The sequence below is a fragment of the Platalea leucorodia genome (genome assembly GCF_965183815.1).
Source record: "Platalea leucorodia genome assembly, chromosome: 2".
In the NCBI taxonomy this organism is placed as follows: Eukaryota; Metazoa; Chordata; class Aves; order Pelecaniformes; family Threskiornithidae; genus Platalea; species Platalea leucorodia.
The window spans coordinates 85,264,140-85,278,753 of record NC_138824.1 but is presented as its reverse complement, the minus strand read 5'-3'; the positions used below and the strand labels follow the sequence as shown (position 1 = coordinate 85,278,753).

Below are 14,614 nucleotides of genomic sequence, written 5' to 3'. Positions count from 1 at the left end.
ATAGTGGCAATGGGATGGTCTGTGCCACAAGTACAGAACTGTATAATACTGCAAGAAAACAGTTGGGAATGAATGCTGGGGTTCCACGTCCCTCGGTTACTTTTCTGTGAAATCCTGTGGTAAGGTGTTTTTCCTGATCCTCTTCCAACAGGTGGTTCACAAGGACTTCTATGAGTACTGCTTTTTTGGTTAGTTCATGGGGCAAGGGTGCAAATGCCTCTGCCTCTTTATAGGGTCATTCCAGTTCCATGTGATTGCTTTCTCTGTCCCTCAGTTTCTTACTTAGAAGATGACATTAAAAAAAACCAACAAAAACCCAAACCACAAAAAAACCCAAAAAAAATCCCAAAGCACATTTTGACATTGTAAAATAAAGAACTCTGAAGCTGAAAAGATCCCCTAGTACAAGCTACTTGTGCAGTTTTTAATTCTTCCCTTCTGCACCAGAGTTATCAAACAGCTTCCAGATGTGCTGTAGCAGAAGCCCAAGGGCTGGATGACGTCTCATGGGTATGGCTCTGTTTGAATGCACTCCCAGAATAAGCCATCAAGTGGCACTGTAGGCACCATCTTCTGTTCAGGTCTTGTTTCCAAAATTTCTTTTCCCATTGGCAGTGAATATGGTTTGTTTATTGTGCCTCTTGGGGATCTATGTTTTTAATTTCCTTTCAACATGTGATTGCTTTTGTCCTTCAAGCTCACGATCTTCCATTAGAATTTATAAAATAAGGGAGTTTTTTCCTTTGCTTTTTATGCTGTAGTTCTCTCTAAGAAAAAGAAAATTTGTTGACCTTGGGCTGCTCTCCTTCCTGTTGTCTGCCTCTGGCATTGCTTTTATTCATCAGGTTGTGTTTTAATTTTAACAGCCCAGAAAGACTGTTGTGATCCAGGGAGACTTTCTTCCACCTGAAATCTTTCCTGACTCAAAGCCTCCCTCATTTGCCCTAGCTGAGCTGTAAGTAGTCTGTCAGCCATTAATAGGCAAAGCTGCAGGTTGTAGAAAAGCTTGTGGAACAGGCAGATACAGGAGTTTATTGGAAACACACTTTAGGTCAGCGATTCCAAAGAGCTGAACATTTTAATCATTTAACAAGTTTAGCCTACTAATTATATAGCAAGGTGTAAGCAAGCAGCTGTGGCAACCCTATGTAGTCCGGCAAGCGACTGCTGGTAGTTCGCCTCAGCATTTCCTGCTCTTTTTGGGTATCCCATCCTGGAGTTACAGGGATGGCCACCCAGTTCCCTCAAGGGAAGGTGCTTCTAGGCTTGTAGCAACAAGGTTTATTGAATTGCAGGGCAGGCTAATGCTCCCTCTGACACGTCTTTCCTTAAAGGGAGATGTTGCACAGCGTATTGGCTATGAAGAGAAAACCTAAAGAAAATAAAAAGTAATGTTTCCTTACTTTTGGAATATCTTAATTTCTCAGTCCTAGTGACCTACTGAAGTAGTTTTGTTGCTTTGGTTGCTTTACAGTTACAGAATAAAACTGCATTCCCAGTCTGAAATAGAACTAATATGTTTGCCTGAAGCCTTGAACTGCCGTCATATTATTTTCTTTTTTCTTTTTTTTTTTGTACTTTAAACATGCAAATAGGCTGATTTCAATAAATTTTTTGTTAATTTCTAAGCAGCTTAATGTTCTAGCATCTGTATACCCTTTTGAGAACTTCTTGTTTGTGTGTCTGAATGTCTCACCCATATAATTCTGTGTTATTTTCCTGTCTGTCCACTTCCATGGTATCTATTTTGAGCACTTCACTATTATTTCTTATTTATATTATTATTTGTAAGTAAAATTAGCTATTAAAACCTCTTACTGTCTCTCTAGTCTGGGTTGTTATTATGTGCTGGGATCTCACAATTCAATTAAACACTTACTTTCCAACAAAGTAAAACAGTATATTTTGAATTATTTTCATCTGTATTTGGTTTATAGTTTCCAAAAACCTCATTTACATCAAAAAAGGCTCTACTGATGGAGTAACTCAATAAAAAACAAAATGCAAGTATCCTTTCTTCATTGGAAACATAAAAAAAAACCAAAGCCCAATGATATTGGAAGAACATTTGAATGTTGCATAATTATTATCTAGATTAAATTTCCCTTTAAACCCCAAAGGCAAGGCTTCTTAATGGGATGCATTTCTCTAGAGGTGATGCGCCATTCTCTGGTGATACTGTAGTTCGTATCTCATTCAGTCCCATCCAGGCGTTGGATTGCATATAGCTGTTTGCTGTTGTATCTGTCCCTGCCCCATGCCTGGCATTGGCTGGATTGCAGTTGGGTGCATGTGTTGTTACCCCCCTAAACATATGAAGTGGAGTAATGAAGCATCTTCAGTCACTTTCTTGTACGTTGTTGCTCTTTAAACGTGTTATGACAGCAGTACTGGCAGTCTAGGGGCTGGGCAAGATGAGGACGTGCCATGCCTTTCTGAAAGGCAGTGAACAGATACAACACATTGAAAACACGTCTTGGAAATACCTCTAGCTGTAGCCACTTATATTTGGCATATTGGAAAGATTCTTCTTCTAACTTAAGACCAAAAACTTCATTTTCAGGCTGAACTTACAATTGGTGTGTAGGTTGTTGTGAATAGTAGAACTTTTCTGGCGGAGGGACACAGACTGCTGAATGAAATCCTTCTCTTTTTGGTTTGTTTGCTTCAGCACATGAATGCTGGGCATAAATCAGGACCTAGATGTATAAATCCTGAAAGCACTTTGTTACAATAGCATAGTAACAAATTTTATTGAGTGCTCATACCTCCAGATGGATTACCACCATGAATAATGGATTTTCATTTGTAAGGTTTTATTGGCTGGGAATTATTGCAACATTTCAAACCATATGGCAATGGATTGCCCCAATTTGGGATAACTAAATCCTGGGGGTATTTTAGTGTCTTTATTGTATGGATTAATCTCTAGCTGGTGTATTTTGCGACTTAAAAGTACGTAGCATGTAGCTATAGTGTTTAAGCATACTTAAAGCTTTTGATGCTTGTGATGAAAATTTCCCAATAAATCTTTGGGAGGCCCAGTTCGACCACAACTTCTGATGTCTTGCTAACATCATTCTGCATTTTCTTGTGGAAAAAAATCTGTGTTTTGCTTTAGATTTTTCTGAATTTGTAAAACTATTGAATATGACATGGTATTTTCAGGTAATTCATTCTTGTGTCAGCTGGAAAACTTGTAATAAGCTAATGAATGCTGTGAGTATATTCACATCCAATGTAGATTTACCTGTCTAAAGATCTCTGTATATGTGTTTTTCTATACACGTACATAGAGATCCATACATAAACATGCCACATAAAGAATGCTAATTCTGACTTGTAAGAAAACTGTGAAGTATTACCCTGGAAGAAGTAAGTAGGAGAAAATTACTGAGGGAAAGAAGGACCTGAGTGATATTGGTTACCTTATTTCTGTCAAGTAATCTCAACATCTTGCAAAGCAGGGCTCTTGGGAACTGTGTCATTCCCCTGTGATTAATCTTCTGGTCAGTCAGCTAATGCAGTTATGGTTTAATGTTTAGCTCTAATCAATAGAGTCATTTGGGAATAGTGCATTAGAAAAATTGAACTATTTTATAGCTCAAAGTGTCTTGGCTCTGTTGTGTATTTTCTGTGTAATGGTATATAATACATAGATATGTAGAGATACAATTTGTAGGGTCTACTAAGTGTTGTGGATCATGCAATTTTGGTTTTCCATATAGTTTTTAACTTGTCTGGAGAGAACAAAAGCAAATATTACCTTTGAGAGACTTTAAGACTATCATGTGAAAAACTTGCACCCCACTGAAGTTATCAGGTGATTTGTATGTATTCTACCCTCTGAAGTAGCAGCCAGATAGTAGCCATATTCCCAAAGTTGTGCTGGACCTCACTGATACTACTGATGCATTTGGGAAAAAAAAAAAAAAAAGTTGTCATGGACAGGTACTGAGATTAAATGAAAGGAGCTGTGCTGGTCTGAACTGCTTTCAAATGAAAACAAAAAATCAAGCCAGGAGAACGAGAAATGTGCTAAAAAGGGTGAAGATGGAGAAAAAGCACAAGAAACACTCCTGGAGTAACAACAATTTGCTTTGTAGTAAAATTGTACATGTAGCTAAGTTGAAGGAAATTCAACCATTCCTCTATAGTGTGAGGAAATATTTGCTTGTGTTATATAATTAAGCATGTTAAATAACACATTAATTTTCTAAGAACCTGAGATTTTCATGGATAAGTGATACGAAACAGACTTTTTTTCTATAATAATTGTCTAGTACCATTTAAGATGTGGGGTTGTTTTTTTAACGGTAAATGTGAACACCCTCGACTTGTAAAGTTAACTTTCTATTTTCATGATTTTGGTTGTGGGGGCAGGAAAGAGATGGGTCAAAACATTATTGGAGACTGACGTGTCGCAGACTGACACAGTCCTCCCCTGTCATTTTTTTGGTGAATGGACAGTGTCTGGCAGATGAAAAATATACATCTGCCAAGGGTATGTTTAGCTGATGCATGTAAGAAATCATTTCTTGCTGTCTCATTATAACCTAAAGGCATCTGGTTTCTAAGGGCTGTCGTTTCACTGCCTGACACTGCCGTTCAGTCCTGAATGGGTTATGCAGGAGGGAGTTTGTCATTTTTAAGTGATATTTTCTCTGGGGATTGGGCTAGGAAGTGTCTCTCTTTCTTCTGACCGTATCATTATCATGTATTTCAGTAGCTCTTTGTAAATCTAGAGTAAAATATGCGTTAGTTCTGCTCTTTGTTCTCCATAGAGTTCTTACATTAACACGTTAATGATGTAACAACATGCTTAATTTTTAAAATAGAGAATTTCTGATTTTGATGGGGAAGGCAGGAATATTCACATGATTTATATTAAGATACCTAGTTTAGATTCTCTGAATAGCCCTTTGCAGGCATTTCTCTTTCATCATTGACTACTTAGGGAATTTAAACTCTTATAATCTGTAAATCACATATATTAAGAAGTTGGTCACGAGTAGAAGTACGGTGTGTGCTGAAAATTTAGTGAATGAACCGATATCCATAAAAATTGAAATGTGGAGACACTGTGTGCTCTCTAGTTGTTCTTTTATCCTTTTATTTAATGCTTGTCCATGCTTCTGACGGCTGTCAGCACTGCTGACATTTACAGATGGATGCGTGCATCTTTCTTTTTTTTACTTTAAAAAAAAAAAAAGAGAGATGTTCTGGCTTGGAGCCTATGCCATGTGCTCCTTATACCTGAAATTAGTACAAACTGCTCAAAATCATTACTGTTATTGTTACTGACAGTCATGTATATAATGTAACTCTGTAAAGTGTTGCTTACGTTAAAACCCCTTTTTTTGTTTTTGTCTTGGTGCAGGTAGAAGAGGGCTGGTGGGAAGGTATACTCAATGGAAAGACTGGCATGTTTCCTTCCAACTTCATAAAGGAATTGTCTGATTCTGATGATGTTGGAATAGCACAGGAAGAGCAAGTAAAGCCAAGTAAGGAAAAAAACATTATTGATGTTCTGTATGTATGTCTGTGTCTTTACCCACTAACACATTGATAGGGTAGCGCATTCTTATCTCTTGTTTGGAAGTGTTTTTGAATGCCATGTTCTTAATTTATGCTGTGAAAGGGTCAGATGATGATGATAAGTGTGTACTTACAATGCTACCTGAGTTTTAATATTGGCATCGCTCCCTGAGCTGTGTTAAGACTTGCCGAGCTGCAACAGACCAAGAACAGAGAAGGCAATGATGATTATTGGATTTGTATTTCAAAATGAATTACCATTTTTTTTTTGTCTTTAGATGTGGAAACTGAGCAAAGTAACCAAACATCTACAAAGTGGCTGTGCTTATTTAATGAGGGATTAAAGTGCCATGCCTTCTATAATGACTCCAGTAGATTTAAGGATTCATAATTATTGGTGTGGGACATGCGGCACTTTTTCCCTCCAGGTGCTGAGCATGTTACTATCACCTCCGTCACCCACTGCCCCAGCAGCCAAAGGGAAAAAGGCCAGAACTGGGACATGGATTTTGTTCTCTCACTTACAGTGGGCCAGTACTGCTGCAGGTGAAAAGCATGTTTGGTAACTAAGTTTGCAATAGTATAAGTATGGTAGTGGGTTGTCCTATTTATAACTTCCCTTGGAGAATAACCTGAACCAAAAGTATGTTGTTATATGAAATGGACACTTGTTGGTCTTCATGTTTTTTCTGTTCTTCAAACAGATATTCTTGTTATTTCCTAATTCAGTGGTCAATTCTGAATCTTTAGTGAAGAGGAAAAAAGTCAATTGTATTTGCATATTTCAGGCTAATTCCACAATACCTGCCAAGGTCTTCCTATTTTCAGCACTGCAGATATTCATTGCTATGTAGTGTTCTTCTGAGATCTCTGAGCAAGCAAAAGGGAAAGGACTCCCAAGATCTTTGTAAGCTTATTTCAGCTGAAATTTACCAAAGCCTTTCTAGTTCACTCTGTCAGTAAGAGGTAGAAAGTTATAATACTTTCTTTTTTTTCTTTTTTTTTCCTCTCATTTTTCCATTTAAGGCAAATTTATCGTATTTATTCCATCCCACAGAAATAAGATCCTAAAAAACCTGACCTTTGCAATGATGAAAATTTTTCATGTTGTTTTTGTAATGGAGTACCTATTCATGTGTAGTGGCTCTGGTAACCTAGTCTTGTGGTCAGTGCTGCTAAAGATATTTACAGGTAACGCTCCCTCAGACTGGAATGAAAATATTTTTAAGGAAGTTAACAATTTTAGTGTGATGGAAAGGGAAGAAGGGCATTAAGTGAAGTTGCACATTTCAGTGAGATTGCAAACTGCTTTCTATAACCTGTATATACTATCATGGATTTTGTTCATTATAAACACAGTGAGTCTTGGAAGAACTAATTGTGTAGATGTAGTTTCAGCTCTGGATTCTGTAGTGTTTGGTACTCTATAAATGAACAAGGTAAGTGATACTGTTCAGGGTGGAATACCCCAATTTTATCTGTATGAATGAATGAATATTCCTTCCCCAGGTAATTTGGTAATATTTACTTTATAATGAGCATCCTAAAAATGTCTTTTAACAAAAACATACGTTGGAGTGTGTAAAAGCAGCCACAAAGCATTAGCTTGTTTCATCGATGTCCATAATGGCATGTGCTTAGTTCAAGCTCAGTTTCGTGTGCTGGTTCTGGCTGTCAGTGGAACCTAAAACCTGTGATATTTGTATTGGGAAGATATCGGTAACACAGATATCATTTTTTTTCTCTTTAGCTAAATTGAAGATAACTGTAGCTGAGAGACGGGGTTTCTTCTTTCTTGTATGTAATTTGACTCTTTGGAGGTGCTTTGTGGCTAGCTAAGATGATGTGTTATTAGGAGCTATTTTATAAATAGCAAAATACCTGTAAAACAGAAGAACACTGTAAACCTCAGAGGGAGACATGGACTCAAGGAATGTTGAGATTCTTATGGGGGTTTTAATGCTTTTAAATTTATTTTTCTTAAAGTAAAACCATCAATTTAAGAACTGCATTCCTCTAGCAAAATTATGGGAAATACGCATCCACTCAGTTCTTTCTATGTGGTTTATGTAATTGTTACAGGTGTTGCTCTCTAACACATGGTGCTTTATGAGACTCTATTCAGGTACACTGACTATCTGGATTTGAAAATCTCCTTAATGAGATTGCAAATATTTCAGCAAGTTTATACAACTGACTAGGAATGATAATCTCATTCCAAGTATCTGTGCTTAGTCTTAAAACATAGCAAAATAAAAACCAAACAAGTAAACCCGGGAAGATTTGGGCATCAGGCTAGCATTACTGTTGAAATGCTCTGGGTAACATCTCAAAAGGGTGTACATTCATGTCTCTAGATCAACTCCTTCCTCTGTGAATGACAAGACATGACAGCACTTCAAATCTGCAATAGCTCCGTTTTGTTTCTCTGGAAACATTGTTGGAGCATGTCTGTATCACAGGACTTCGTAAGGCAGAAACCTTGAATATGAATTCTAGATAAGTTAGCCCTCATGTGCAAGGGACTGTACCTGCACATTGAACCAGAACCTTTGGCGGTCACTGAGGTTCTACGCAGCTTCTCGAGGGGCCTAGAAAGGGTTGAGGTATGGCTCTGTAGTCTTCAGCTGCAACCTTGAACTCTTCAACCCCACTTAGACCATAGATAAGGTAATACTTGGCAGGTTTACTGCGAGACTTGGGAAGGTAACGTGATCTTTGGAGAAGGGGCACTGTGCAAACACAAGAGTATTTTTTAGTTAATAGTTAAATTTAATGCTTTGGTTAAAGTTAGTTAAACTTGATCTTTTAATCACATTTTACTGACCCTCTCTAAAGGGAGCCTTTTTGGAAGAGCAAATGTAATTTTTGGTGAACTCAAAGTGGAAGAAATACAGAAGAGAAAAATGATATAACTTGGCTTTTTAGGAATAAGTTTAATAAAAATGCTTATTTCTCTGTCCTTCTGTTATGACCTACACAGGCCGAATAGGGAGAAAGGTGTTGACTGATTTTATTGGTTTCATTACGTCCACGTAAATTTCATGGCAGATCAGAGGAAATGGCCAGAAGGAATTGTCTTGGTTTCTTTTCACGCTCCGCCATAGAGTAACCTCAGAAGTTTCTTCAGAACAAAAAGCCCCTTTTTTGAAAATGTCTGGGGCTAGTTTTGGAAGTGCCTAAATATTTCTCCATACTGACAGTGGGACTTAACTTGCCCCTTAACTGAAAGGTTTGGGAACCTGCGCTTCCCCTCAGATGGTGGGTGCTCAGCAGATTGGAAAGGGAGACTGTTAAAAGATCAGAAGATTGTGGGTTTGGGGGTTTGTTTGTTTGTTTTTAAAGTATTTGTCACAGCTGTAAGGTGACTACCAAATTTTTTTGTCTTCAAAGGCACATTTCAGAATGTAAGTACAGACAGGATCAAGTATCCATAGAGTAAATGACAGTTCCTTGTTCTTTAAAGCATCCTCTTAAATTAAAACATTGTTTCTCTTTGACCAACTGTTACAGCATGGACAGGAAGTATGCATTATAATTTTATTACTATATTAAATGGATACATGAATTATAAGATTATTTTCTAGATTTCTCAGATATCTGGTATTAATTTTAAGAATATTTTCTATACCACATCTTGTCATTACAGCCTGTCGAGAAGCAAAAAGTTGTCACATAGTCAAATAAATTGCATCTGAGAGAATCACTACTTAATATTAAGGAGATGATTTCAAAAGCATTTTAGTATGTTCATGGCAATGTCATGACAACATTTAAAGGTGGCCTTTTATACCTTGCTGCCTCTTATATGTGTCTGTTCAGGAATTGCTAGGCCTCATGGTATGTATCAAGTATTTTTAGAACCTGTTAGCGATGGCCACTGAGAAGTCATGACTGCTGGAGTTAGAACTGATGATAGATTCATCAGCTGATGGTTCAGTCAGGCAACCTCCCGTATTTTGAGTTCTTAAAACTTTAGATGTCCATTACTGTCTCTCTGACTCTCCTCAACGTCATGAAGCTTAACATACCTTTCTCTTAGCAATTTCTTAATTGTCGTTTGACTGTTTTAATAGCATTCTTCGAATGGTATTTTGTAAAAACAAGGTGGAAAGATGGATTTGGGGCTTTTTTGCTTCTTCGTTATGTAAAAATAAGGCAAGGAAAAACTTTTGTTGTTAATTAAACTTCAAGAACAAACCAAAGAAACAGCCTTTTACAATACATAAATGAGTACAGCTTTTTATTTTCTGAAAGTCCAACAGAATGATATGCAGGGGGAAAAAATACACATTTTTGGTACCAAAATGGGTGTGATGCTATGTTGGCACAATTCACATGTACTGGCTATGTTGCTATAAAATTTTACTGAAGACATTAATTTTTATGGTGGTATACCTAGGTGAGATTGGCAACAAGCTGACATTGGTATATTCTTGGGCTTGTCTGGGTACCTTGAGTTTAAAAAAAAAAAAAAAACAACACATAAAACACGTCAGCTGTTCATGCCTTTACCTTCACTTGAATTTCATAAATGTCAGAGCATGAGTTATCTTGCTGTCAAAGAAAAAAAACCCAAGAAATTAATGGTTTTGATAATAAAAATGTTATCTTAATGATCTAAGATTGGAAGTGGGATTTGTTTGGGGTTGTTTGTTGTTTTGTTGTTTTCTTTTTTAATTTTAGTATTTTGTTTTTGTTAATGTGTGCTGAGTCAAAATACCCGATTAAGCTATTGGCTGAAAAACTGATTTATTCAGGTTTTAGTGTCCTATCCCTTCAACTAAGCATTGTTTAAGACCAGTTCCCATGTCCAAAACATTTCTAATAAGTCATCTTGCAAAAATGCAGTATTTCTGATGCTCACAGGATCCGGGTATATTAAAGAAATGTGAGTATTTCAGTGCCCTGTTTGGATGTCAGCTGTGCTTGTTCGAGTGCACTACATCTGCATCAGGAGTGTTGAGCCACTGTGAGTACATCATTGCAGTAATAATTTTTTTCAGGCTTCCCCTGTGCTCCATGAGGAGGCTGAATAAGACAGCCAAATGATTTCATTTGCAAGTCTTGCAACTTGATGGACAACAGACAAAACCTAAGAAAAAATGCATTCTGTTGGACATTGTAAAGAACAGCTTTAGCAAAATCATGAGATTCTTTTATCTGACATACATGCAGTAAGAATATTTTAACTTCATGTACAATCAGATACTTTTGTTAATATTCTCGTTGTTTTGCTAATGAGGCTTTAAAAATGTTAGTGACTGAAAATACAGATTAAAACCTCTTCCTCTCCCTTCTTTTTACCATCATTCGATCTCTTCACCCCCACCCTGCCCCTTCTCTTTTTTTTCCTCTTTCCTTCTCTTGCCTGCTGTCAGGAAAATCTGCCTTTGAAGGGACAATTCTGTACAGAGTGGCACCGGCAAAGATTGACAGCTACAGACGCTATAACAGTGAGTGTGTTTCAAAATCAACAAGCAATAGCTTTAGTCCTCAGTACTTGTTTGATTTATCTACACTTGCAAAATCTGCCACTGCTCACTTATGGCTACTCTATATGTATATATTTGTCTGTAAGCTAAAGTCAGTTTGCTGCTGATGAACTGCCTAGCCTTAATGCAATGAGAATGCACTCGTTCCTTCTGTGCATGTGTATGTTATATGTCCATATAATGTATGTGTGTAAGCCCACAATAAATTGTGAATTACATTGGATGTTTGGGTCTCAGCTATGGATTGAAATTAAGACCATTTAGTGCCATCATTTTTACCACCTGAAACACGAAGACTATTGAAAATAACCACAAATCTTTGAATTAAAAGTCCTTCTGCTCTAAAAATAAAGTTCCCATTGTGATTGCTGAATTCATAAAATATGCTTTGCTTTTCTTAAAGAACATTGTGGGGTTTGGTTTGTTTGGGGGTTTTTTGGTGTTTTTTTTTGTGTGTGTGTTTTGGGGTTTTTTTTGTTTGGTTGGTTAGCTTTTTTTTAATTTAATGCATGCTCTTCATTTGGCATTCTGTCTTTGACAGCTATTACTCACAGCATTTTGGTTGATACGTTTTTTCTGCCAAGGAAGGTAAAAGATATAAAGCTACTTTCATTTCATGTTCAGGTTTTTGCCTTCTGCATTTTGGAAGCAGGGAACATGCTGCTTTTCATATGCTTTTACTACCCTGTTAATACAGGAGAAGAGAGGATGGTGACATCAGATGCAAGACAGAGGAAGCAAGGAAGACAGAAATCTGTCCTTCCACCTGCTTCCTGATCGAGAAATCTAGCAGAAAGTGATCCTACTGAGTCACATTCAGTGTGACTAAGTACAAAGTGTTCAGTCCTGTCCTCCGGTGAACAGGATGTTGTGCTAACTTTGGCATCTGCTTTCGTCCCAGACAGCTTTCTTTTCAGAAGATCCAAGCTGTGCTTCCTCCTTTCTGGGTGGAGGTGTTTGCTCTCCTGCCTCTGAGGGCTTCTGTCTTACACATGTTCACAGCAAAGGATGAAGCAGTTGAAGTGGTAGTCTTCTGTTCTGATAACTTGCACTTACACCTTCTTTTTTTAAACAAAAACTGATCTTTTTTAAACAAAAATCTTTGTGGATGCGTGCAGCTCTGCGTATTTCCTCATGGAGAATTATCTCCCTGTCTGCCAGAATTCATCTCTTTTCTCCAGCTCTTCTCAAGCTTCCAACCAAACTCTTGCTCTGGCTGGAGCAGACCATGTGGCTAGTGGTCTTCACATTTTTCTGCTGCTTCTCACCTTACAGTCTTCATGACTGCTTATGCATCACTCGAATGACATGCTTCTTGCAGAGTTCTTAGACCATCATGTCCTCGAATCCACCTATCTGATGAACATAATAAGGATTTACGAAGTAAATCTCCGGTATGCTCGACTTCTGACTTCAAGACCTAACTTCAAATCAGATGCAAGGTCTGCCTTTGGAGCCTTTAATTTCACAACATTAATCTTTCTGGGCAGTGTTGCCCTAACATTACCTTTCAGAGTTTTCCAGAAACCTGCTTTCCATGCCCAGCCCATTTTTCATTAAGTGTCAAATGGCCCTTCCTCTTTTCTCAAGTCATTTCGGGTGAGCCTAAGTGAAGGCAGGAAGAATTCAGTCGCCTTTCCAGTTGTGCTAGAGCTCTGCATTTAGTTCTCCTTGTTAATAATACTGGCCCATGGTCATGCCATGTCACAGAAAATAAATTTCATCAAACTGATTTCACAGAGTGCAGGGTTGGATGGGTATCTACAGGTGTGCTTGATAACCAGCTGCAAGAAGACAGCTTAACCCACAGCAGATTGTCTGACTTTGCTCTGGGCAAGCACCCATCTAAACTTTGCTTTTAAAGCTGACCAAAGATGTCTTGTTTAATACTATCTCCTTTGGCATTTGGTTGAGACTTACATGTTTTTTCATGCTGCAGAGGTATTTTGCTTTCTCTGTAAAACTGCATCTCAGAAAGCCAGATGTCCAGCTACATTTGTGGCCTATTTGTTGCTTACTGGGTTGGAACTGGGACTGAAGTGGGCCGTACACAAAATCAGGTCATCCAGGAAAGTTTAAAAACATTTTTAAATTAAACATTAAAGAATTTTAAACAAAATGAGGGTTGGCGTTGGTGATACTATCAGAGATGTTGTCTCCTAAACTAACATACAAGAAGGAGGGTTCAGTTATTCTTCCTGCTGTCTCTGCTGGCAGCGCACTTCCTGCATGCTCGTGTTCTTCAGAGCAGGCCCACTGAAGGTGTGGCCAGCTCCCTCCATTTCATATCTGATCTGTGGGCCTTCTTTTTAGGCAAATATCCATGTGCTTATGTCTCCATTGAAAATCATTTGGAGACATTCCACAGAATTGTTTTCGTTTAGGGATGTCTGTTTAAAACAACCCACAGCTGCTCTAATTTCAGCTTTCTGATTTCTCCATAAGTTAAGCTCGAGTCAATTCATAGCTTTAGCTTAGTTATGCCCAAAGGGTGCTTGGATTCACCTGTACCACATTGCATGAAGTGTTGCTCAACTTTTGAAGCAAGCTTAGAGCTTTTACTTTACAAACATATGCTTAGTGCTAAAATACTTTTATTTTGAAAGCCGTTTTGCAACTGCTGTGTTTAAAAGACATTTTCTTACTTAATCAAGGCCTGTAATAGCTAAATGCTGTGGAATTAGTGTGTAGCTGCTTCTAGAGATACCTTCCACCAAAATATGCAAGATTATCTCCTGCATAAGCACTTGGCCTTGCCTTCATATGCTGACATGGCTTTTTTGGTCATTAGGTATGCCAGGCTCTGCTCAGCAATAATTCCAATACCTTTGGCATCCTGCTCATTAACCTGCTGTCAGAAAATTTTTGCTACTGCTTATGCTGGGTGAAGAGGGACACACAGCAACAAAAAATTACTTACTTGTTGTTTTGTTGATCACAGCCCACTTTTCTCTCATCCTGCAACTTTTCTGCACCTCCACAAAAAACGCTTCTTGGATTTTTAATTTTTTATTTTTTACTGGTTTAATTTCTCTTTCTTCCTTCACTTTCTATTTCCTCGAAGATGCTATAACTGAGGAACAGGGCAGATACAATGCTTGATTTGACAGATATTTGCCTCTCTTTCCTTATATGTGGATCCACAATGCTGTCAGTAATAGATATTAGATATAATGGAAGAAGATGAGACAGGATCATTGAAACAGAAATATTCGTGAGTAACCTTAATTGTGTTTTGTATTGCTCCACCACTTTTTTTTTTTTCCCTTCCCCCCCCCCCCCCCCAATCCTTGACGAACAATGGCTGGTCAGAGTTCAAAGAAATCAATATGGCTGATGTATTTGTGACGTTATTAACCCCATTTAAAAGTGTCTGAATGTGAGCAAAGTTAAATGAGAAACCCAAATGTGGATTTTAACAGTTCTGAAGAGAGGACGGTTAAGTTTTTTTATTTCACCTCAACTTCTTATAACTTGCTTGCAAAGAAGAACATACATTAAATACACAGCTGCGACAATGAAAAATAACGTCTGAGAAAGAACAATGCTAAAATTGGGTGAGGGAAATTTTTATGATTAAA

At 37.8% G+C, this 14,614-nt stretch overlaps 1 protein-coding gene across 4 annotated transcripts in view; it reads left to right on the top strand.

The window, feature by feature from the left end:
- The window catches only part of SH3KBP1 (SH3 domain containing kinase binding protein 1), a 237,564-nt gene that overhangs the window by 120,794 nt on the left and 102,156 nt on the right, over positions 1 to 14,614 (top strand). For all 4 annotated transcript variants that reach the window (XM_082334033.1, XM_082334034.1, XM_082334035.1 and 1 more), the window contains one exon: positions 5,381 to 5,504. In XM_082334033.1, the coding sequence (XP_082190159.1) occupies positions 5,381 to 5,504 (124 nt within the window). The remainder of the gene's footprint in view (positions 1 to 5,380; positions 5,505 to 14,614) is intronic.